This window comes from Thalassophryne amazonica, chromosome 15 (genome assembly GCF_902500255.1).
Source record: "Thalassophryne amazonica chromosome 15, fThaAma1.1, whole genome shotgun sequence".
In the NCBI taxonomy this organism is placed as follows: Eukaryota; Metazoa; Chordata; class Actinopteri; order Batrachoidiformes; family Batrachoididae; genus Thalassophryne; species Thalassophryne amazonica.
In genome coordinates this window covers 36,055,802-36,082,220 of record NC_047117.1, presented here as the reverse complement: position 1 = coordinate 36,082,220, position 26,419 = coordinate 36,055,802, and the positions used below count along the sequence as shown (strand labels likewise).

Below are 26,419 nucleotides of genomic sequence, written 5' to 3'. Positions count from 1 at the left end.
GCTGGTGTGTCACCAGACATTTTGGATGGTTTCAAATGCATTTATGTGTCTTGACAGGTGGAGGAGGCTCTGGAAGGAGTAAAGAATGCAACCAATGAACAGGACCTGGCCAACCGCTTTAAGGAGTTTGGGAAGGAGATGGTGAAGCTCAACTATGTGGCAGCCCGGAGACAGCAGGTGACTAGATGGTCCCAACAGCTTCTTTGTCATGATCAATAAAGTCTGAGCATTGGCAAGGGTCATGCGACAACTCATATCGCAGTACGTGGACCACAGCATGATTGTTGTGTCATACATTGTAATATGATTTTACATATTGTGTGATGCATTTTATTCTAATCAAATTACATTTTTTCCACACATCTGATTGGTTAATTGTGCAAGATTTCAAACCATATATTACTGGAGTAACGATGGCAAAATATTCGACTATTTCACATTTGGATGTATTACTCTGCGCCCTGACCGGTGTTCTGACGAGATGTCATTCCTGTCCTCCACACAACTGTGCATGCATGTGCAGTATTGTCGGGACACGGAACTGTCGATTTATGCGACGAGACGCACAATTCGAAGGAACACCGGCCACGCGCTGCTAGCTGTTAGTGCTGTTAGCTGAGAGCGGGAGAAAGTCGCGTACCGCCACCACCACCAAAATGGGTGAATTTAAGCTACCATATGAAAGTATCGATGTGGATTCTGATACAGAATTACCGTTTCACATTTGATGGATTTTCACATTTGATGGATTACTCCGTGCCCTGACCGCTCTTGTAGCGACACTGCCTAGGCTGGATGGTAAGCCTCACCGGCCGAATTACTTACAGAATAATAAACCATGCAAATGATGGAATTGAATTAGAATGGGAATAAACCCCTTGTGTGTGATGATTTGTGGACGTTCATGCTGTTAGATGGTCACAAATAGCTCCTTTTTATAGGCTCCGCTTACGCGTAAAGCTCAATTTGAGACAGTATAACCAGCATGAACGTCCACAAATCATCACACACAACAGGTTTATTCCCTAAGTACTCTGCAGACAAATTCATTCTAAACTTTTATTTTAAATTTCCTTTTAAACTTGCATGAAAGGGTATCACTGAGCATACTGAAGTGAAAGTGCAAATATTCATACTGTGTAAGTGAACGACAATACAGATGCCACAACGTCATATGAAAAGAGTAGACATACCTTTTCTTTCATCTATGTACATTCCAGGCACTCCATAATGTGTCAGCCATTTGGGATCACATAACAGCTCCATAAGTGTTATGATGTGCATGGGAATTTTCAGTTCAACTCTTCCAATTACATTTGTACAAGGTCTGTTAGAAAACTATCCAACCTTTTTATTTTTTGCAAAAACTATATGGATTTGAAGCACGTGTGATTGCATCAGCCAAGCTTGAACCTTCGTGCGCATGCATGAGTTTTTTCACGCCTGTCGGTTGCATCATTCGCCTGTGAGCAGGCTTTGTGTGAGCAGTGGTCCACCCCCCTCGTTGGATTTTTATTGCAAATAAAATGTCTGAACGATTTGGAGCTTTGCTGCATCAAATTTTCCAAGAAACTGTGAGAGACCTCCAGGTGGACACCATTTGGAAAATTCATATGGCTTTCAGGGACAATTTTATGGGGACTACACAGATTAAGGAGTGCTCCAGCCGGTTTAAAGACCACCCACAGCGGCTGAGAGCGCGGCGCACTCTGAGCGCCGATCGACAGGCTGAAACCCCGCTGAAACAACCAGATCATTTCCAAAGTGAAGGCTTTGTTGATCCGGGACATCGTCTGACTTCCACAGAAATGGCAGAAGATCTGGACATCAGCACTTTTTCGGCACATTCCACTGTTACAGGAGTTTTGTCATGGAAAGAGAAGCGGAGGGATGCGCCACGGAACTGCTCATGGCGCGGGACAAAATCACCTCCGTGTTGGTCTCACAGGACGGGTTTCGGTGGCTTTTCAGTCGTGTGACTATCCGAGAAATTGTGGATGAGCTGGACATGCCAGAACATGTCCTATGAGGCTTCATCACGGCGTTGCTTTGCGCCATGCAGCTCCAGCCAGATGCGCGAATTTCTCCGCTCCTCTCCGGGGGGGGCTCAATATGGCTAGTATCTAGGGCCCAGAATTTGGTGCTACGCCCCTGTGGAGTTGCACAGAAAGTAGGAGGAGATTGTGAGAGCCAGATGTGTGGCTTCATGCAGCTCTCGTCTCATTTTCCCAAACATCAGGCACAGCACAGCAGCACTTAGAGTGGACAACATATAACAGTGAACCAGCCTGCATCATTCCATCCAGAAAGTTTAGAAGAATACATGGAATTGGCTAACTTACTACTTTCTTTCAAACTAGGAAAATCCAAAGCGTACTGATCCACATTTGTGTAGAATCATTGTATCTGTCTGAAGAGATCTGACCGCACTGCATGTGTGTAAGAAGATGATGCCACCAATTTATTTTATTACATTATTTATTATTTGACTAATTGTAATTAGTCAAATAATATTAGTGGGTGGAGTGGATGAGGTGTGGTCTCTCATTCTGATATTTTGTGTTCTGTTCCTCAGGAACTTCAGTATATGAAGTGGTGAAAGATTTGATGGATGGGATGCTCAGTGAATCGAGATGCTGCCTACAATGATATCTAATCATAGTAATCTGTAGAGTGATGCTTTATGACATGCTGTAATTTGAGGAAAAATCAATCTTGAAATTGACAAAATATTGAAGGCAGTTTGGCGTGATGTCTTTTGTCTAGTAAAAACAAAAAAAAAGCACACTGCAGAGTAATTTAATCAAACACTAATAAGAGCTGTAATCCAATTCATAAACAAGCTGTTTATGCTGTTTTTCAGTCTTTGTGTGATTTTTTTTTTTTTTTTTTTTTTTTTGTCCAGTATCTCTTTCTAGAGGGGAAGAGAGAAAACTGGGCATGTGGTATCCGTGATGATACATCTGGCTCGCCTGAGAAGTCGGCCAACATTAATGTTTTTGAGAAGAGAAAGTCTGTTCCCAGTGACTCGCTCTGCCCCCTTCACCACATGCTGGAGGTTCTTTTTTCTTCTGCTGTGCAGCTGCTAAACCTCACTGTGCAACTGTACATCAGGAGGCTTTATTTTGGTGACCAGTAGAAGTTAATCAGCATGTTTTGAGGGAGATGGCTTTGCTTTAGCTTCCTGAGGAAGTAAAGTCTCTGTTGAGCCTTCCCCACTTGGTGAGAGGTGTGAATGGACCAAGTGAGGTCAGCTGAGATGTGGACTCTAAGAAACTTTCTCCACCCCCTCAATGCCCTCTCCCCCTATGAGGTGTGTTTCGACTTCCTGATCTCCACGATCATCTTTATTTGCCTTTGTGGTGTTTAAGTCCAAGTTATTGTTGGGACACCATGCTGTCAGGTCCCAGACCTCTTCCATGCAGGCTGACTCGTTGTCTGTTATCAGACCTACCACAGTGGCACCGTAAGTGAATTTGACAATGGTGTGGGTGGAGTGTATATAGGTGCAGTCGAGAGTGAAGAGGGAGGACTGAGGACACAGCCCTGTGGAGTTCCAGGGTTCAGGATGAGAGTGGATGAGGTGTGGTCTCTCATTCTGATAGTTTGTGTTCTGTTCCTCAGGAAGTTCAGTATCTAGGAGCACAGGGAGCTACCCATTCCCAAATTACTCAGGTTCATGACCAATTTGTGGGGATTGTTGTATAAAATGCTGAGCTCAAGTCCATATACAGCATCCTTACATATGTGTTGCTTTGGTCCATGCAAGGGCTGTGTGGAGCGCTGTTGGGATGGCGTCCTCTGTCGATCTGTTTGCTTGATAAGCAAACTGATTGATGTTGATTGAGATCGGCAGGGATAGACGATTTGGTATGAGAGAGGATCATTTTGGCAAAACACTTAGTTATGATGGAGGTGAGAGCAACTGGGCAGGTAGTCATTGAGGTAGCTCACTGTACTCTCATTGGGTATTGGGACAGTTGTGGCTGTCTTCAGGCAGGAGGGGACTACAAATTGTTGTAGCGAGAGGTTAAACATTGTGGTGAACACTTTCGCTAGATGGTCTGTGCAGACCTTAAGAACCCTTCTGGTGATGCTGTCTGCACCAGCTGCTTAACTCACGTTGATTCGGCACAGGGTGGATCTGACCAGATGCAGGTGCAGCTGTACTGGGTCATCCTTCCCTTGTGAAGGTTGTGAGGTGTTGGCCTCACTGTTCTGTTTGTCAAAACAAGCAAATAAGTGGGTGCTGCCATACAAGGTGCTCACTGCACACCAGGAGCAACTAGGGGATTAAGGACCTTGCCCAAGGGCCCTTAGTGATTTGTGATTTCCAGGTCAGGCTGGAATTTGAACCAAAGATGCTCTGGTCTCAAGTCTAACGCTAAACCACTAGACCATTTTTTTTTATTAATTTGTCCCTCAACAAGCTCCAATTTTTTATACAATCATCAACCTCCAAACCAATGATACAGGACTTACAATTTCCTCCATGAATTCCGGGTCATTTGAGCACCTTGTTCTGACTTCGTGTTGTGAAGTTGGTCATATTTGCGGACTTGTCTGCCAAATGTATTTGATCCATGATCGAAATGGAATCAGTGTGTGCACTGCGAAAACGTTTAGAATATCATGGGAGAGGAAGGAGTGAAAATATAAAAGTGACAAATCACAGTCCTCGGCCATCTCCGATTTAGCAGGTGCACAGTTTCGCAGCCATGAAGAGGGCTGTGAACCTGCAGCCCTCTTCATGGCTGCAGGTTCGAACCCTGGGTGTGACAAACCAAACTGCATTAAAAGCGGTTTGTCACACCCAGGGATATGTGTTATACTTAACCCCATATTACAGTGCAGGGAATAAGCAGCATTTTGTTAATAACAACCATCCTTGAATTACACCCTGCCTTGTTTAGGTCTCGCGTCTGAGCATGGTTTGAAAAAGATAAATGCCCAGTCTTTTAATCAAGGAAATACGGTACCCACTTTCCTCAAATTGGTGAGTGTCAGTGCTGAACTTCATTTTGTATCTCTGTTACTGGGCAAGTCCAGACTGCTGTGTCCGGTGGAAAGGGTTTTTCATGGAAATACATGGAAATAAATTACAATGGGGCGTGATGTTTGTCTGATGTAAGCGAAAATCTGTTATTCAAAATCTGCTATATGTGTGTTTATTACATGGAAAACCAAACAAAAGCACTGGGACTTTTGCTTTTGTCTGGTGAGTGCAAATATCGTTTATACGATGATGGTCGAGGCATATTTTAGTGTGTGTGTGGGTGGGTGTGTGTGTGTGTGTGTGTGTGTGTGTGTGTGTGTGTGTGTATGTATACACTCACTGTTCAAAAAAATTAAAGGAGTACTTTGTAATCAGACTATAGCATCAAGTCAATTAAACGTCTGGGATATTGATCTAGTCATTTAAGTAGCAGAGGGGTTGTTAAGCAGTTTCAGCTGCTTTAGTGTTAATGAAATTAAGAATTGGTGCACTAGAGGGGCAACAATGAAACAACACTCAAAACAAATAGTTTTGCAGGTAGAGACCATTGACATTGTTTCCCCTCATCTTTTCTGATTGATTTTTTTTACTTGTTTTGCTATTGGGTAGGGTCAGTGTCACTACTGTTAGCAAGGTGCTGTACTTGGAACCTACAGCATTTACACAGGTAATCCAACACCTCCAGTATGGTGCATCAGTATGTGTCATTGCCAGAAGGTTTGCAGTATCTCCCAGCACAGTCTCAAGTGCACAGAGGAGATTTCATGAGGCATGCAGTTACTCTTGAAGTTACTGTCTAGAAGGTCCTTAACCCTTCAGCAAGAACGGTATCTGGTCCTTTGTGCAAGGAGAGACAGGGTGAGCCTGCCAGAGCCCTACACAATGTCCTCCAGCAGGCCACTGGTGTGAATGCCTCTGGCCAAACAAATAGACTTCATGTGGGTGACGTGAAGGCCCAACATCCTGTAGTGGGCCCTGTGCCCACTGCCTTGCACCATGGAGTTGATTGGCATTTGTCATAGAACACCAATATTGGCAGGTCCGCCACTGGCGCCCTCTCCTTTTCACAGATGAGAGCAGGTTCCACCTGAGCACATGTGACAGACGTGAAAGAGACACTGTGGACAACATCATTCTGCCTGCAACATCATTCAGCATGACCAGTTTGGTGATGGCCTGGGGAGGCACAGACCTCTTCAGGCTAGACAACAGCACTCTGACTGTTATTAGGTATTAGGATGAAATCCTTGGACCCATTGTCAGACCCTATGCTGGTGCAGTGGGTCTTGGGTTCCTCCTGGTGCATGACAGTGCCCGGCCTCATGTGGCAAGAGTATGCAGGAAGTTTCCGGAGAATGTAGGAATTGATACCCTTGACTTGGCCCCAATATTAACCTGACATAAATCCAATAGAACACCGCTGGGATACTGTTTCAGTCCATCCGACCATACCAGGTTACACCTCAGACTGTCCAGGAGCTAAGTAATTCCCTGGTCCAGATGTGGGAGGAGATCCCTCATTACACCATATGCCATCTCATTAGAATGCATGCCCTGACATTGTCAGGCAGTCAGTTGATTTTTAAGTCTGTCTTCAACCTGAAAATGTCAAACATGCTCGTCTTTCATAATAGCAGTCCAAACCATTGTATCCATTAGGGATCCAGCCATGGACCCATACATCTGGTCCATCAAGAGTCACTCTTATTTCAGTCTGTCCATAAAGCCTTGGAAAAATCTGTCTTCAGATATTTATTGGCCCAGTCTTGACATTTCAACTTGAGTCTTGTTCAGTGGTGGTCGTTTTTCAGTCTTCATCTCTTGACCATGTTTCTGAGCAGTGAACACATTGTACTTCTTTGGCATCCCAGGTAGGTTGTAGCTAGAATTTTGTGGCATTGTAGGATAATTGATAGAAGTAGTAGTAAATTCTCATTGGCCCTGATGCCTGTTGGTGTGGGTGCTTATCTGTGAATTCCCTAGCATGAAGCAGGCCCAATGCAGGTTATTCCCCAGTGAATGCTGGGAACCATTTACAGCCACATGGACTGAGGCAATGCACATTGTCAAAGACAGTGGAATTCCAACCCAGGTTGACAGATTGGCAGGCCTGCTCCTTATCCACTCCTTATCTGTACTTTCCTAGTTGTCTTGTTTAATTGTATCTGTCTTTTGCAGTTAATTTGCAGATTTTCTTCTTCACACATTTCTTGTGACCCTGTTACTGTGCATCAAAACATTTGATTGTTTGATGATCGCGCCTTAATAGCTATTTCAGGAGTGTTGCGTCCCTCTGAAAGGCATTTTACAGTCTTTGACTTTTCAGTGTCTTTTAAATCCTTTGGCATGTTCTGCCTTAAAAGAAGCTGCTTAATAATTTTGAACAACTTGGAGGGTGTTAATCAGTTTAGGCCACACCCTCCCTCATTCCACAAATATGTATCATCTGAGAATGCTTAAATCGAATTAGTGTTCAGGTTTATAAAGTTTGGTGTTGGAAAAAATTGTATCACAACGATGTTGAGGTGAGAATACTCAATTAATATTTGTGTACACAGTGTAATCCTTAAATTTAGTTGTAATTTCATTTATATATATATATATATATATATATATATATATACACACACACACCAATGTCAGGGGTGCTGAGGTGCGACCATGCAAGATGCTCAACTGCACAGCAGGAGCAACTAGGGGATTAGGCACCTTGCCTAAGTGCCTTTGGTGATTTTCCAGTCTGGCAGGGGTTTGAATGAATGAGCCTCTGGTCTCAAGCACAATGCTTGACCACTACACCGTCACCCCCCTGCTGTAATTCCATACGGGTTAATGTGATATTTTTGAGGTTATGTTTTTTTGTCTGTCCTTCCGGGATATGTTATCTCGGAGGACTCCAGAGGCAGTTGCAAGTTACCAACAAGCCCAAAGGGCAAAATGCTCGGCTGTGGGGGAGGCAAAGCAGCGGGTGTGGGAGGAGTTCGGAGCAACCATGGAGAAGGACTTTCGGTCGGCACCAAGGTGCTTCTGGTGGACCGTGAGGCACCTCAAGAGTGGAAAACGGGGAACCATCCAACTGTCTACAGCAGGGGTGGCCAAGTTCGGTCCTCGAGAGCCACATTCCTGACACTCTTTGTTGTCTCCCTGCTCCAACACACCTGAATCCAATGAAAGGCTCATTAGAAGTCTGCTGAGTCTTTCATTGGATTCAGGTGTGTTGGAGCAGGGAGACAACTAAGAGTGTCAGGAATGTAGCTCTTGAGGACCGAACTTGACCACCCCTGGTCTACAGTAAGGATGGGACTCTGTTGACCTCAACTGAGGATGTAATCCGGCGCTGGAAGGAACACTTTGAGGAACTCCTGCATCAGACCAGAGCACTCTCTATAGTAGGGGTAGAGCTGGAAGCTGATGAAGGATTTTCATCAGTTTCCCTGGTGGAAGTCACTGAGGTAGTCAAACAACTCTGCAGTGGTAAGGCCCCGGGGGTTGATGAGATCTGTCCAGAAATGCTGAAGGCTCTGGGTGTGGAGGGATTGTCTTTGATGAGACGTCTCATCAACATTGCATTGAGGTCTGGGACAGTGCCTAAGTAGTGGCAAACTGGGTTTGTGGTCCCCATATTTAAAAAGGGGGACCAGAGAGTGTGTGCCAACTACAGGGGCATCACACTACTCAGCCTCCCCGGTAAAGTCTACTCCAGGGTGCTGGAAAGGAGGGTTCAGCCAATAGTCGAACCTCTGATTGAAGAGGAACAATGAGGTTCCATCCTGGAACAACCGACCAGCTCTTTACTCTCACTAGGATCCTGGAGGGTGCCTGCGAGTATGCCCACCCAGTCTACATGTTTTTTGTGGACTTGGAGAAGGCGTATGGTCAGGTACCCCGGGAGATACTGTGGGAGGTGCTGTGGGAGTATGGAGGGAGGGAGTCCCTTCTCAGGGCCATCCAATCTCTGTACTCACAAAGTGAGAGCTGTGTTCAGGTGCTTGGCAGTAAGTCTGACTTGTTTCCGGTGGAGGTTGGCCTCCACCAGGGCTGTGCCTTGTCACCAATCCTGTTTGTGATATTCATGGACAGGATATCGAGGCATAGTTGGGGGGAAGAGGGTTTCTGGTTTGGCAGGCTCAGGGTCTCATCACTGCTTTTTGCAGATGATGTGGTCCTGTTGGCTTCATCGGCCAGTGACCTCCAACACTCACTGGCTCGGTTCACAGCCGAGTGTGAAGCGGCTGGGATGAGGATCAGCACCTCTAAATCTGAGGCCATGGTTCTCAGCAGGACACCGATGGATTGCCTACTCCATGTAGGGAATACGGCCTTCCCCCAAGTGAAGGAGTTCAAGTACCTCTGGGTCTTGTTCACCAGTGAGGGGACGATGGATCTTGAGATTGGCCGGAGAATCGGCACAGCAGGGGTGGTATTGCATTCACTCTCCCGTACTCTTGTGACGAAAAGGGAGCTGACCCTAAAGGCGAAGCTCTTGATCAACTGGTCACTTTTCGTTCCTACTCTCACCTATGGTCATGAGGGTTGGGTCATGACCAAAAGAACTAGATCGCGGGTGCAAGCGGCCAAAATGGGCTTCCTCAGGAGGGTGGCTGGTGTCTCCCTTAGAGATAGGGTGAGAAGTTTGGTCATCCATGGGGAGCTCAGTGTAGAGCCGCTGCTCCTTTGCGTTGAAAGGAGCCAGCTGAGGTGGTTCGGGCATCTGGTAAGGATGCCTCCTGGGCGCCTCCCTAGGGAGGTGTTCCAGCATGTCCATCTAGCAGGAGACCCCGGGGAAGACCCAGGACTAGGTGGAGAGATTATATCTCCACACTGGCCTGGGAATGCCTCGGGATCCCCCAGTCAGAGATGGTCAATGTACCATGGGAAAGGGAAGTCTGAGGTCCCCTGCTGGAGCTGTTGCCTCCGCGACCCGAACCCGGAAAAGTGGTTGAAGACGAGTGAGTGAGTGAGTTATGACATTTTTTACAAAGGATTCATATCCTGATAGGCAAGAACTGATTCAGTTTTCAAGGTCATGGGTAAGTCAGAAAAAATCTTGGAAAATTGGAAAAATCCCTGTCCTTTGACATTGGACAAATTTTCCAACATTCATAACTGTCAAAAAAGATTTAATTTCTTTCATATTTAAGAGCTTTATGTGCCTTTATCGACTGATAAAGTTTGATCCGTATTACAGATATTGTGGCAATTTAAATGTAACATTGAAAACCTATTTAACGTATATTTTATGTTTTATCTTAATCAAACATGCCCCAATTGCTCTCATATTTGAAAGTGAGGTGCAGACTGGTTGTCACTCACTGTCGCCTGACAAAGTTTGATCTGGATCTGATCCAGGTTTTGGATTTTGTGGAAGTTGAATATTGAAAAGCGCATTTGGTGCACATTTTACATTATATCTCAATCAAAAGTGCTTCAATAACTCTCATTTTTCTGTTATGGATTTACCTACACCACTAGAATTGAATGGAGGCTCCAATTTAACCCTCTGAAGTTGTTTGATGCAGCTACGTGTGATTGATACAATTACAATCTCAAACAAATCCGTGATTTTCCCTTTGGCTTTGGTGGAAAAGAAAACCCTTGCCATTTGGTGGAAAATGCACAGTCAATGTGTGAAGCGCTGCTCCGTGTGATCACTTCGGCCAGTGTGCGAATTCCTCACTTGTTCTTCTCTCTAATCATTACAATTACAATCTCAAACAAACCCATGATTTTCCCTTTGATTTTGGTTATGCCTTTCTGAACAATTGGCTGTGCTTTCCACCAAATGATAAATACAGTCTTCACAGATCCATGTGTTTGGATGTAGATGCATGCTGCTTTTGTGTGCGCATGAACGTCTGTCTGCCTCTTACCCTTTTTCATTGGTGGAAACACATGATGTCACCAATAAAAACCACCAACCTCATCTGTGTGCAGATGTCACTCAGAGAAGAGAAAAAAAAAGCCTCCAAGTGCTCAATGCTGCCTCCAGTGGAAAGCAGAAGGCAGTGTCAGGCCTGTTATGTTCAACACAGGACCTTTTGGTGGACAAGAATTGTTTTTCTGAGTGGCAAAATCTAATTTGTGTGGCATCTGATTGTTTTGTAAATGCACTCACTCACACTCATCTTCAACCGCTTAGTCCAGTTAAGGGTCACGTTGAGCTAGAGCCTATCCTAGCAGTCATAGAGCGCAAGGGTGGGGTACACCCTGGACAGGACGCCAGTCCATCGCAGGACCGCATATAGACAAACAAACACATTCACACACGCATACACACCTACAGACAATTTAAAGTTTCCAATCCACCTAACCTGCATTTCTTTGGATGTGGGAGTAATCCAGAGCACCCGGAGAAAACCCACGCAAACATGGGGAGAACATGCAAACTCCACACAGAAAGGCCACGGGTGGGAATCGAACCCATGACCTTCTTGCTGTGAGGCAACAGTGCTAACCACTAAGCCACCATGCTGCCCCATTTTGTAAATAGCTGTACAAAAACAAATAATAAAAAAAACACCTGAAGCATTCCCTGCATTTTAATGTAATAGTTGCATATAACTTTGCTTATATTCAAATTTAATATGTTTTTGAAATTTACAATTTATATTTGCATTCTAAGTTATAAAAATAGTTTGTTAAACATGTATGATTTTTTTTTTTTTTCCTGTTCGGATTTGACATTTTTAGGTGAATTTAGGTTTACTGTTTTAATGCAGTATGTGTCATGGTTCGTGGTGGCTTGACCCTGAAGGTTGTTGGAGGCAAATGCAGTCTCACAGACACAGGTGTTGGATTAAGAAAAAAATGGCTTTATCTGGTAAGCAGGCAATAGGTTCAGTACACAGGAAATCAGTCAACTTAGTGGAGGTACAGGCAGGTAGCAAGCTGAGGCGGAGTCCAAAAAACAAGCACAGTTCCAAATACACGGTGACAGGAGTTCACAGGGCTGAGGCAGAGGCAAAGTCAGAAAACAAGCAGAGTTCAGGGATAAGACGAGGCGGAGGTTGGTAACACAGGCAAGGTCAGAAATATTACAAGGCAAAACAGGACAAAGGCGTGAGGCTGGAAAGGGTGAGGGACTGTGAGACTGTGAGGGCTTAAATACCAGTGGAAGAATCAGGGAGTGAAATGAGGATCAGGTGTGCAGAAAGTGCTGGAAGGGGGCGTAACCGGGGAAGACAAAGGTGAGTGCAAGAGAGTGCTGTAAGACAAATGCAAAGTGCACTGGGGCAAGATAATTAAGTGACAGAAAACCCAACGGTGCAAAATGTGACGTGCTTGACTAACCATAATAAACATGAACAAAACAGAGGGGGCGAAACTAAGAACTAAGGTGGTGTGTCCAAGAGTGGAAAACCAGAAAACTAAAGATAATAACTAAAACAAGAGGACGTGATACAGGCAAGTGAATGCAATAAACTCTTGACTGAACTGGAAATAAATAATGAACAAAAACAAAACCAGAGACTACAGAATATAGGTAATGTTATGAATGACTAAACCACAAATAAATGAAAAACAGAGAATTATACCGGTAACAAAAGCGTTATGCAAAGTAAAGAAACTAACCGACCAAAACCAAGACTTAAATGACAACATATAACAATATGAAAATTAACACCGTAAAATCCTCAGAGAAAGCCTATCACCAAATAAGGGGAAAACCCAGACATGAACACCAGGCTGGGGCAGATCCTGACAGTATGTCTGAATGAAAGAAAAACTGTAAAGTCATACAGGTGAGGTTGTGCTGAAAAAAAGACACCACACAAGGCAAGGGAAACAGTTTTTTAAGGTAAACTATAAAGGTAAAACCAAAAGTAGTCAAACATGCTCATTTATACCCAGGCGTCGTGAGGGTTTATGCCTGTTTGTTTAGCTTCCAGTTATCAGTCAGAAACTAAAAGCAATGACAAATGATGCATAGCAGGGATAACCAATGTTCTGTGAAAATTATCTGAAAAAGAATTCAGAAACTGAAAATGTTGGGGGAAAAACCTGACACCACAAAAATACTTTGATTCAAGTGCATCAACTAAATACATGCTCCTGACCTTTGATGACACCTAATTTAGCTTGTGAAAAGCCACTTCTGACAGGACTTTGACCTTGAAATTTTTTTCCAAGGTAAAAATTTGTGGAATTAGAACCTTGTGTTGCCAGAGGTTTTGCACTCTATGAGCATGGAGCTCCAGTTGTTGACCTCTGAATTTAAGCTGAAAGCCTGCACTTCAGTTACACCGCGGTCTGTCATTTCAACTTCGTTGTGTTGGTGTACAGAGACAAAACTACAAAAATGATGTCACTGTCCAACTATTTGAGTTCCTGATTGTCCATATAATATATCTTGTGTAGTAATGGTATGACTATACAGAAGGTGTAAAATGTAGTTCACAGTATCTCCTCCATGTTGCTCAGCATCTGCCTTTATGAAATATTTTCATGTTAAATACTGATACTGCTCTAACTTTATGCATTGGATGTAATACCAACATATTGGACAGGACCTTGTCCACTATTCATATTGTAAATGTTGTCTGGGATAAATTTGCCTTTTTTTGTGTCAGTTGTATTAGACATTTTTGCATGTCTGCTTCACTGTCTTTATATAATGATTAAAACCTGAATTTACATTGTTTTAATTATTTATTTTTTAATCTTGGAGGACTGCAGGAGGTTTCTCTTATCCACTGACAATTTTTGCTCCAACCTCAGGAACTGAAAGACCCACAGTGTCGAGATGAGATGGCGGCTGCACGTGGGGCCCTCAAGAAAAATGCCACCATGCTGTACACGGCATCACAGGCCTTCCTGCGCCACCCAGATGTAGCGGCCACACGTGCCAACCGAGACTATGTGTTCAAACAGGTGCAGGAGGCTATCGGGGGCATTTCCAGTGCTGCTCAAGCCACCTCGCCAACTGACGAGAAACACAGCCACCCTGGCATTGGAGAACTAGCTGCTGCTCTCAATGAATTTGATGTGAGTTCCTGATTTATCATCTTTTCTCATTCATTTACATCCTTTTTCTGTGCCTAAACCCGTCACAAAATACACCAGTAGATCTTGCTGTGCTTTAGCTCTGTCAGATTAATTTCATTTAGATTTCCTAATGTACATGTTGCACATTAAGAAAGTAGTTTTTGCTGCTACCTCATCTTGAAATTATCCTGGTGTTCATTACAGGTGGGTTGTTTTCTTATGGTGCTTTCTTGTTCTTCCTGTGTATTTAACTACATTCAACAACATTCTTAAGATTCAGAATCGATTATTTCAATTCAGTCCGATATTGATTTGGGTTAGTATTGTTAAAACCATTTTTTGTGCTGTTACATGACTTACTTAATGCAACATCTTAATACTACTTCACAAAATTTGGGCCTCAAAATGCAGGCAAGAGTGTTTCAGAGAGTTATAAATTTAAAACTTTTCTGGGGATAACGGGCCTGGTCTCTCCTACAAAACTCGCGCTTGCACCACTCGCTGCAGCAGGACAACGCGGCTGTTAGAAACGTTCTCCTGCAGCAGAAGGCTGCAGCTCCCACAGTCCACACCAGAGAATCTTCATGTGCTGTTCCACAGAAATGGCACCTTATGAGGAACGGGAAAAACAAACAAACAAACAAAAACGGCTGTGAATTAAACAGCGGATGTCTTTTCTTGCCTGCAACAACAGTCCCGGTAGTCATGATTAACATCTGTAAATGGGCAATACGCACCCTCGGAAACAGCGCAACGGCCCAACTGCAGCGTAAATTTTTTCAGACATGCTGTTATAATGCTGGTGAGAAGCGCATATATATTTATACGAGGTCTGTCCATAAAGTATAGGTCCTTTTTATTTTTTCAAAAACTATATGGATTTCATTCATATGTTTTAACGTCAGACATGCTTGAACCCTCGTGCACATGCGTGAGTTTTTCCACGCCTGTCGGTGACGTCATTCGCCTGTGAGCACTCCTTGTGGGAGGAGTCGTCCAGCCCCTCGTCGGAATTCCTTTGTCTGAGAAGTTGCTGAGAGACTGGCGCTTTGTTTGATCAAAATTTTTTCTAAACCTGTGAGACACATCGAAGTGGACACGGTTCGAAAAATTAAGCTGGTTTTCAGTGAAGATTTTAACGTCTGATGAGAGATTTTGAGGTGATACTGTCGCTTTAAGGACTTCCCACGGTGCGAGGTGTCGCGCAGCGCTCTCAGGCGCCATCATCAGCCTGTTTCAAGCTGAAAACCTCCACATTTCAGGCTCTGTTGATCCAGGACGTCGTGAGAGAACAGAGAAGTTTCAGAAGAAGTCGGTTTCAGCATTTTATCTGGATATTCCACTGTTAAAGGAGATTTTTTTTAATGAAAGATGTGCGGGCGGATTGCAGCGTCAGCTCGCAGCCGCCGCGACGCTCCGCCACAGGAAAAACACCTCTGTTGGAAGCCTTAAGGACAAGTTGGAACATGTCCAGCTGTTAAACAATTTCTCATATACTCACTCCACTGAAAGCCATCAAAAGCCGCCTGGATTTTACAAATGGTTATCAACACGGAGGTGTTTTTCCTGTGCCGCCGCACCACGCCGGCTGCGTCCCGACGCGCGGACCCGTCCGCACGTCTTTCATTAAAAAAAATCTCCTTTAACAGTGGAATATCCGGATAAAATGCTGAAACCGACTTCTTCTGAAACGTCTCTGTTCTCTCACGACGTCCTGGATCAATAGAGCCTGAAATGTGGAGGTTTTCAGCTTGAAACTGGCTGATGATGGCGCCTGAGAGTGCTGCGCGACGTCTCGCACCGTGGGAAGTCCTTAAAGCGACAGTATCACCTCAAAATCTCTCATCAGCCGTTAAAATTTTCACTGAAAACCAGCTTAATTTTTCGAACCGTGTCCACTTCGATGTGTCTCACAGGTTTAGAAAAAATTTTGATCAAACAAAGCGCCAGTCTCTCAGCAACTTCTCAAACAAAGGAATTCCAACGAGGGGCTGGACGACTCCTCCCACAAGGAGTGCTCACAGGCGAATGACGTCACCAACAGGCGTGGAAAAACTCACGCATGCACACGAGGGTTCAAGCATGTCTGACGTAAAAACATATGAATGAAATCCATATAGTTTTTGAAAAAAATAAAAAGGACCTATACTTTATGGACAGACCTCGTATATATTTCTATTTTGGTAAAAAAAAATCAATCTTTGGTTGTCTGAATCGATCTGTGGGAATTAAAATGAGAATCAGTTTAAAATTGGCAAATCGATCTTTTCAACACAGCATGATATGTAACATCTTAGGATGTTGTGTTTTTCTGCCGTGGTCAAATTTCATGCACATTAGGCAAACTGGTGATTCAAAAGTCACAGAGTGAAAGGACAGTGAAAGGTTGCAGATCTCATTTACAGTTTATTTATTTAAAACAAGGAAGATACAAATTAATTGTCATTGCTGTGAATATGACAGTGTTCGCCACATGGTTAATTTTCTTAATTTTTTTTTTTTTTAACCCCATGTCTGCATATATCATGCCAGTATGAATCACGAAGGGCTCATACCATAAAGAATGCTAATATTTCAGCAGCAATTAGCTGCTCCCTGTCTCGTTTTCAGAGATTAAGGGGGTGACATAAACAACACCAGAGAACAGCGACTACAACCGTGACATAAAGGACTCACTAACAAAGACCGTAACATTGACAACAACAAAGACTTCATCAAGGGCACTTGGGAGTGGTTTGGGGGGGTGGGGGAGAGAAACGAGCAGACTACAAACTATGCCCGCCCAAGGAGGAAGCCAGGATGATCATTGCAATCCAAGAAATAAGCAGGTTTTTATATGAATTACTGTATATATTAAAAAAAAACAAAAAAAAAACCATGAATGTATATTTGCATATGTATGTGGGAAAGCTATGAATCTGTGTGCCAAATGTGAAAAATATAGGTGCGTGATAACGTGAATTGCATCCATGCCACATGGGGCCTGAACTGACATGTGGCCCCACGGCCATGCAGAGCCCCACAGCCACAGCAAACACCTTAGGGCAACCCTTCCCTGTTGGGGTGGACATGTACTGGGGCAAGACCCATAGAGAGGCGAGAAGCTACCATGAGGCACTGCCATCCAACATCCCTGCACCGCAAGAGCTGATCAAAAGAACAAGCACAATGAAATTCACATTAGACAGCAAGAAAAAAAAAACAGCCACCCCTATATGAATTACACACTGCTGTTGTGAGTTTCAGACAAGATGTTGGTGTTTTACAAGCAACCATCAGCATGCAAATCAGAAAGTTTATAATCAGTTTATAAATGCTCAAATGTAAATGTATAAATGATCTCAAATTACATTTTTTCCAGGATAAACGGAACCTCACCACAATACAGTTGCTGAAAATTCAAAATTAAATCATGATTCTCTGCTGCTCTCTAGTGGCCATCCTATAACAATGAATTATTGCAATGTCTGAGGTAAATGAATGTTTCTATAACTGACACTTTTGCTTCATGAAGATACACTTCTTATGGCTGAGTCCATTAAGTCATTGAAAGCCTGGATATTGATTTTGTTCCAGGACAATCCAAAACCAGATGGTCTGACTCCGTATTCATGAAGCAGACGTAAAGTAAATCTTTTAAATTGACCTTGAAAATGCAGCACACACCATCTGACAACAGTGTTGTCAGATGAGTTCATCCAGCTTTATTAATTCATATCAAATTAACAAGTAACAAACAGTTATTTGTTCAGTAGTTGAACAATCTGGCTCCATGACACATGCACTGCCGTACAAAGGCATTGGGTCCCTTGGTACCTCACACATTTAAATTTGTTTATGCCATTTCAAATGCAAAAAGTAAACTGGGCTTCTCAATAAAAAAAAAAATCTAAAATTACCATCCTCAAACTCAAAGAAAATCTCGACAATTTGACATAAACTAATTAAAAATATAAAAGTCAAGATGATGGGTTGCATAAGTAATAGGCCCCTATGTTATAATACCTGTAAATAGTCATTTTTATTGCCAGTTTTCTTCAGACAAGCCAGGGGATGGATACATGACCATTCCCAAGTCACTGAATATGTCTTGGACTTGACTTATATCAGTTATGAAGAAATACAAACAGTATAACACTCTATGGTAAATGGGTAGTTAGTTCTCAAAAACTGAGTCACTTGTGCAAGAATAGTGAGGAAAGCCAGCAAGACACCCAGACAACCCAGAAGAAGTTATAGGCTTCTGTGGCTGTGATTGGAGAAATTGTGCATAGCGCATGTTTTGCATTTTGTATCGCCAGTTATACACCTTCATGATGAAATGGGGCAGAGAAGGATTTTCTTGTTATGGTTAGGGGTTCAGATGGAACCAAACTGTTTCAGACTATGGACCCACACGCAGGGAGCTGGACACGGAGAGGAGTTCAAAAGGAAAATATACATTTATTTACAATAAATAAATGAAATGCTGTGCTGGGATGCCTGCAGTATAGAGAGTGAAATAAGCGAGCTGCAGTTTCCCGGGCCAGTCTTGAAGGAGTAATGTCAACTAAAGGTTCTACGACCAGGGCCAGGTGGAACACTAACCTCAGCAACCAGGAAATAAGGAAGAAGACAGACACGGTGAGTAAAAAGCACTCGTAACGCTGTCCTCAAAAACAGTCACAGTTCAACACAGGTTGCTTCAGGGGTCAGGAAATAAAGTTCTCTTCATAAGAAATAAAGTTCACTGTTCAGTAATTGTTCATAGTTTATAAGTTGTACCCAAAGTGCCCAAAGGCCAAGTGCTGCATGTTGTAACGCAGTTCCAATTAAGCAGGACTTCATACAGCTGGGTTCTCAATGGTTTGACATCAGAGTTCAAGCAGTTCTTAGGGAGAGTTCTTGGCACAGTTCTTTATCATAGCACAGTCACAAACAGGAACAAGTGAGAACAGGATCTCATTGAGATGAAGGGAACTTAACTGGCGTGTAGTCGGGACGTGCTCTACGCCGAGAGCTGAGGAGTTCCCAAAGTGACAGCTGTGCAGGTAGTCAGAGCCAGGATCCAGATCTGCTTGGGAGGCGTCCTGGAATCATATGGAGCACCAGGAAAAGACAGTTTGCTCTAATACAGGAATTAGAGGGGGATGCCAGCGTTACCTGAGCATAAGCTGTGGGAAGCTTTGGCGTCTTGAGCGCACAGCTGGAACACGCAGTCAGGTTCATGGGACAGCGAACAGGTTTGCTCCTCCTGGTATCTGTCTGGATCATGGAACGAGGCTCTGAAAGCTGGCGAGGCAAAAACGAGGAAAGCAAGGTGACAAACAACAAACAAATGATACAAAAGTATCTGACGGTTCATGAACAGAAATGAAAAAATAGTCTATCAATAATCAGTCACTCATCTGATCCAGGTGTGAAAACAAAACTGAGGGCGCCATCTGTTGGAGAAATAAACACATAACACTGGTGAAACAAAGTAAAAACCAGAGTCCAGGGGAAATCCTGACATTTCTTTCACCAAAACATCAAATTTAGGCTTGCATCTCAGATGTACCTTCTGGAAAATTGTAGCTGAACATTCAGGTCTGCTTTTTAAGGACATCCTGAGGTAAGCAGGTCCCTGCGAAAATGGTGTAAGGTTTTGTAGTTAAAAAGTTAGTAGTTTCTTGGCCATGTGGGGACATTCTGCTCCACAGCACTGTATACATTCAACTTTACAACGTACAAGGAGTAAAAACATAATTTGGTACACTAAAGCATCCCAAACACTGACAGCATTACATGACAACGATATGTGTAATTCTTCTGCATTTCTGCATTTATATAGCGCTTTTCCATCTGCATCAGACGCTCAAAGCGCTTTACAGTTATGCCTCACATTCACCCCGATGTCAGGGTGCTGCCATACAAGGTGCTCACTACACACCGGGAGCAATAGGTAATGGTAATAGGGGAGATCCCGTTCTCTAAAGGTAATTCCTTTCCCACCAGCTGAATTATTGGATGGTTATCTTATTAACTGACAATACACAGTGCATCCAGAAAGTACTCAGTGCTTCACTTTGTCCACATTTTATGTTGCATCCTTATTTCAAAAAAATGGAGGAAATTCATTTTTCCCTTCGAAATTCTACTCACAACACCCGATAATGACATGAAAATTTTTTATTTATTTATTTGGATTTATTTTTTTTTTTTTTTGGAAGATTCTTTAAAAAATAAAAACTAAGAAATACCACGTACGTAAGTATTCACACTCTTTGCTTAATACTTTGCTGATGCAACTTTGGCAGCAATTACAGCCTTATGTCTTCTTGAATATGATGTCACAAGCTTGGTGCACCTATGTTTGGGCAGTTTTGTCCATTCCTCTTTGCATCACCTCTCAAACTTCATCAGGTTGGATGGGAAGCGTTGGTGCACAGCCATTGTCAGATCTGTCCAGAGATGTTCATTCGGATTCAGGTCTGGGCTCTGGCTGGGCCACTCAAGGACATTCACAGAGTTGTCCTGAAGCCACTCCTTGCATATCTTGACTGTTTTTGTCCTGCTGAAAGATGAACTGTCACCTCAGTCTGAGGTCAGTAGCGCTCTGGAACAGGTTTTCATCAAGGATGTCTCTGTACATTACTGCATTCATGCTGTCAATCCTGATTTATCTTCGAGTTCCTGCCACTGAAAAACAGCCCCACAGCATGATGCTGCCACCACCATGCTTCACTGTAGGGATGGTATTGGTGAGGTGATGAGCTGCACCTGGTTTCCTCCAAACATGTCACCTGGCTTTCATGCCAAAGACTTCAATCTTTGTCTCCTCAGACCAGAGAATTTTGTTTCTCATGGTCTGTGAGTCCTTCAGGTGCCTTTTGGCAAACTCCAGCTGGGGCGGCATGTGCCTTTTACTAAGAAGTGGCTTCTGTCTGGCCACTCTACAATACAAACCTGATTGGTGGATTGCTATAGAGATAATTGTCCTTCTGGAATGTGTTCCTGTCTCCACAGAGGATTGGATTGGTCACCTCCTTGATTAAGGCCCCTCTTCCCAGTTGCTCAGTTTAGAGGGGTGACTGGCACTAGGAAGAGTCCTGGTGGATATGAACTTCTTCCATTTATGGATGATGGAGGCCACTGTGCTAATTCGGACCTTTAAAGCAGCAGAAATATTTCTGTACCTTTCCCCAGATTTGTGCCTCAAACCATCCTGCCTCAAAGGTCAACTGACAATTCTTTTGACTTCATGCTTGGTTTGTGCTCTGACATTCACTGTCAACTGTGGGACTTTTATGTCTCATTTACACTAGACTGAGACCTACGGTTGTGCTCAAAAGTTTACATAGATTTTTTTTTATTTTTTTTTTGGCCGTTTTTCAGAGAATATGAATGATAACACAAAAAGCTTTTATTTCACTCATAGTTAGTGGTTGGGTGAGACCATTTATTCTCAAACAACTGTGTTTACTGTTTTTAAATCATAATGACAACAGAAACTACCCAAATGACCCTGATCAAAAGTGTACATACCCCTGTTCTTAATACAGTGTATTGCCCCCTTTAACATCAATGACAGTTAGGAGTCTTTTGTAGTAGTTTGTGGGCAAGACTCTCTGATGGTAAAACTGCCACTGAATATGTCTTGGACTTTATTTACATCAGTTATGAAGAAATACAAACAGTATGGCACTCTATGGTAAATCTGCATGGAGTTGACTGTTCACAAAAACTGAGTGACTGTGCAAGAAGAAGAAGAGTGAGGAAAGCCACCAAGACATCCACCAAGACACCCACACAACCCAGGAGAAGCTACAGGCTTATGTGGCTGTTATTGGAGAAATTGTGCACAGTGCAAGCTTTGCATTTTCTAACCAGTTTTTCACAACACAGTGGCTTCCATCGTCCATAAATGGAAGAAGTTCAGATCCACCAGGACTCTTCCTTAAGCTGACGCCCATCTAAACTGACGTAAAAAGTACTGATCAAACTTCCTTTCTTTTCAATCAGTCATGATTTCCACATAAAACGGGACTGCTTTAAGAGCACTGACTGGGACATCTTTGAGGATGAGGACCTCAATGTATTTACAGACACTGCACTGTGTTACATTAAGAACTGTGAAGATATGGTCACAGTGGAGAAATGCATCTGGGTCTACCCCAACCAGAAACCCTGGACATCCAGGGTTTCTGAAGCAGCTACTGAAGGAGAGAAACTCCGCCTCCAAAGCTGGTGATCGGGCTCTCTGCAGCACAGCCCGCCCCAACCTAAAGAGAGGCATCAGGAAGGCCAAGGAGGATTTCAGGATGAGGATAGACCACTGATCTGTATATATTACTGGATAGCTAATTGGCCCACACACTCCGTACAATCAGCTGAAGCAAACTGGCAGCCATCTTATGCAGACCGCACATAGACAGGTTATTAGAATGTCAACAATTTCAAGTAATAACTGAGCTGATTCTCTTTTACTTATTTTTGTTCTTTGTATATATATGTGTGTGTGTGTGTGTGTGTGTGTGTGTGTGTATATATGTATATGTATATATGTATATATGTATATATGTAAGTATATGTATATATGTATGTATATATATATATATCTCAACCGTTCATGGCTTCGCACAGCCAACATCCAACTTGCTGGATGTTGGCTGTGCGAAGTTCCTGCCAATATCCAGCAACGTTGCACAGCCATTGAAGAGGAGTGGACCAACATTCCACAGGCCACAATTGACAACCTGATCAACTCTATGCAAAGGAGATGTGTTGCACTGCATGAGGCAAATGGTGGTCACACCAGATACTGACTGGTATCCCCCCCCCCCCCCATAAAACAAAACTGCACCTTTCAGAGTGGCCTTTCATTGTGGGCAGTCTAAGGCGCACCTGTGCACTAATCATGGTGTCTAATCAGCATCTTGGTATGGCACACCTATGAGGTGGGATGGATTATCTCAGCAAAGGAGAAGTGCTCACTATCACAGATTTAGACTGGTTTGTGAACAATATTTGAGGGAAATGGTGATACTGTGTATGTGGAAAAGGTTTTAGATCTTTGAGTTCATCTCATACAAAATGGGAGCAAAACCAAAAGTGTTGCGTTTATATTTTTGTTGAGTGTATATATGTGTGTGTGTGTGTGTGTATGTATATATATATATATGGTGTGTGTGTGTGTGTATGTATATATATATATGTGTGTGTGTGTGTGTGTGTATGTATATATATAGTGTGTGTGTGTGTGTGTGTATGTATATATATATATATATATATATATATATATATATGTGTGTGTGTGTGTGTATGTATATATATATATATATATATATATATATATATGTATATGTGTGTGTGTGTGTGTGTGTATGTATATATATATATATATATATATATATATATATATATATATATATATATATATATATATGTGTGTATGTGTGTATGTATATATATATATATATATATATATGTGTATGTGTGTGTTGTGTATGTGTATATATATATATATATATATATATATATGTGTGTGTGTGTGTATGTATATATATATATATATATATATATATATATGTGTGTGTGTGTGTGTGTATGTATATATATATATATATATATATATATATATGTGTGTGTGTGTGTGTGTGTGTGTATATATATATATATATATATATATATATGTGTGTGTGTGTGTGTATATATGTGTGTGTGTATATGTGTGTGTGTTCAGAATAATAGTAGTGCTATGTGACTAAAGATTAATCCAGGTTTTGAGTATATTTCTTATTGTTACATGGGAAACAAGGTACCAGTAGATTCAGTAGATTCTCACAAATTCAACAAGACCAAGCATTCATGATATGCACCCTCTTAAGGCTATGAAATTGGACTATTATTAAAAAAAAAAAAAAGTAGAAAAGGGGGTATTCACAATAATAGTAGCATCTGCTGTTGACGCTACAAACTCAAAACTATTATGTTCAAACTGCTTTTTGTAGTAATCCTGTGAATCACTAAACTAGTATTTGGTTGTATAACCACAGTTTTTCATGATTCATAATTTTGTTGGTTTGGAACCAAGATTTTGCTCGTTTACTAGTGTGCTTGGGGTCATTGTCTTGTTGAAACACCCATTTCAAGGGCATGTCCTCTTCAGCATAAGGCAACATGACCTCTTCAAGTATTTTGACATATCCAAACTGATCCATGATACCTGGTATGCGATATATAGGCCCAACACCATAGTAGGAGAAACATGCCCATATCATGATGCTTGCACCACCATGCTTCACTGTCTTCACTGTGAACTATGGCTTGAATTCAGAGTTTGGGGATCGTCTCACAAACTGTCTGCGACCCTTGGACCCAAAAAGAACGATTTTACTCTCATCAGTCCACAAAATATTCCTCCATTTCTCTTTAGGCCAGTTGATGTGTTCTTTGGCAAATTGTAACCTCTTCTGCACATGTCTTTTATTTAACAGAGGGACTTTGCGGGGATTCTTGCAAATAAATTAGCTTCACACAGGTGTCTTCTAACTGTCACAGCACTTACAGGTAACTCCACACTGTCTTTGATCATCCTGGAGCTGATCAGTGGGTGAGCCATTGCCATTCTGGTTATTCTTCTATCCATTTTGATGGTTGTTTTCCGTTTTCTTCCACACGTCTCTGGTTTTTTTTTGTCCATTTTAAAGCATTGGAGATCATTGTAGATGAACAGCCTATAATGTTTTGCACCTGCGTATAAGTTTTCTCCTCTCCAATCAACTTTTTAATCAAACTACACTGTTCTTCTAAACAATGTCTTGAACGTCCCATTTACCTCAGGCTTTCAGAGAGAAAAGCATGTTCAACAGGTGCTGGCTTCATTGTTAAATAGGGGATACCTGATTCACACCTGTTTGTTCCACAAAATTGATGAACTCACTGACTGAATGTCACACTACTATTAATGTGAACACCCCCTTTTCTACTTTTTTTTTTACTAATAGCCCAATTTCATAGCCTTAAGAGTGTGCATATCATGAATGCTTGGTCTTGTTGGATTTGTGAGCATCTTCTGAATCTACTGGTACATTGTTTCCCATGTAACAGTAAGAAATATACTCAAAACCTGGATTAATCTTTTTAGTCACATAGCACTACTATTATTCTGAACACTACTGTATATGCAGCAACAGCAGCAGGGAATGTATATGTTTCTCAGAGACCATTTTCAGTATGAATATATAATACCCTGGCTTAGATATGCTGCCAGCTGAAGTATGACTTATTAAAGGCCTGCCTTTTATTCCTCTGCTGCTGCCTTTTGATTAGATGAGTGAAGCCGAGTGGGGAAACAGGGGAATGATGTCTTTTATGATAACGGTGATTGCATCAGAGTGGTTGCCTCATCTTCAGCTTCCCGTCTTTTTTTCTTTCTCCACTGGCAAATTTAATTTTGCTCTTCATGACCAGGGGTATATAGCACTGGAATACTTAAACTTTATATATATATATATATTTTTATTTTTTATTTTTTATTTATTTTATTTTTTTTGACACACCATGGCCTTCATTATGTGTGTGAGGGTGTGTCAAGCTCTGGCTTGATAAACAGGTGGTTCAGAGGCGTCACTGTTCAGACACATTAACCTCAGAAATGTGGCACACACTATATTCATCCCCAAACCAGCAGATGGCAGTGTTTAATTACTTTCATCACTTGCCTGTCCCCTCCACATTACTCCCCACCCTCCATCTATTCCATTTTTATAATTTTTCCTGCGAGTCCATGGAAACAGAGGTTTTGTGCGTGGCTCATTTTCTCCTTGCACTAAGTGGCTGCATCACCTCGTCTGGTTTTGTGCCATGAATAAAGCTTAAGCTACCTCATGACGTCACATTTTAATATATATATTTCATCACGCTGTAATAGCATTTATATTGCTCATCATGACTTGAATGCATTCTTCATTTGAATGCCTAAAAGTGGAAGATGACAGAATAAACAGATCTGTGTTTCCCTGGTTTTTCCAGTCCTGTTGAATCATCCTGTGATGTAGCATTAGAAACGTGCCACATTATCACAGTGAAAGCTGCTCAGTGGCCGTCTCCACTTTGTAAATACAATCACACACCGTCACGCACACATTTCTTTCATGCACAGTGTCGTGTGCATAAACTGGCGGTGCCATACCTCGAGCCAGCTGCAGAGATCTAATTTGTAGTGGGTCATTTCATCATGGTTTTTATTTCAATCTCGCAGTTTTAAAATTTATTTTTGTTCAGTTTTAGTATTTTTAGACACTGAGTTGCTTACAGAGCATCTCCCACTCTTCTGTCTCTCGATTGCCTTTTCTCTTGCCTTCTTTTTGATTATTCTGTTCGAGTGATCTGTTTAAAGTAGCACAGCTCTCTGAAATATTGGTGTGCTTCCTCTGCTTATGTGGTCACAGTCTTCCGTATAATCAGAGTCTGTAG

General features: G+C 42.3%; 1 protein-coding gene and 1 long non-coding RNA gene across 2 annotated transcripts in view; both read left to right on the top strand.

The window, feature by feature from the left end:
* The window catches only part of ctnna2 (catenin (cadherin-associated protein), alpha 2), a 1,141,281-nt gene that overhangs the window by 131,566 nt on the left and 983,296 nt on the right, over positions 1-26,419 (top strand). The window contains exons 5-6 of the mRNA XM_034187601.1: positions 58-177; positions 13,715-13,981. Coding sequence (XP_034043492.1) covers positions 58-177; positions 13,715-13,981 — 387 coding nt within the window. The remainder of the gene's footprint in view (positions 1-57; positions 178-13,714; positions 13,982-26,419) is intronic.
* LOC117525681 lies at positions 6,878-10,490 on the top strand. The gene is made up of 3 exons (XR_004565119.1): positions 6,878-6,896; positions 10,284-10,287; positions 10,365-10,490. It is a non-coding gene; the product is annotated as an uncharacterized LOC117525681 (long non-coding RNA).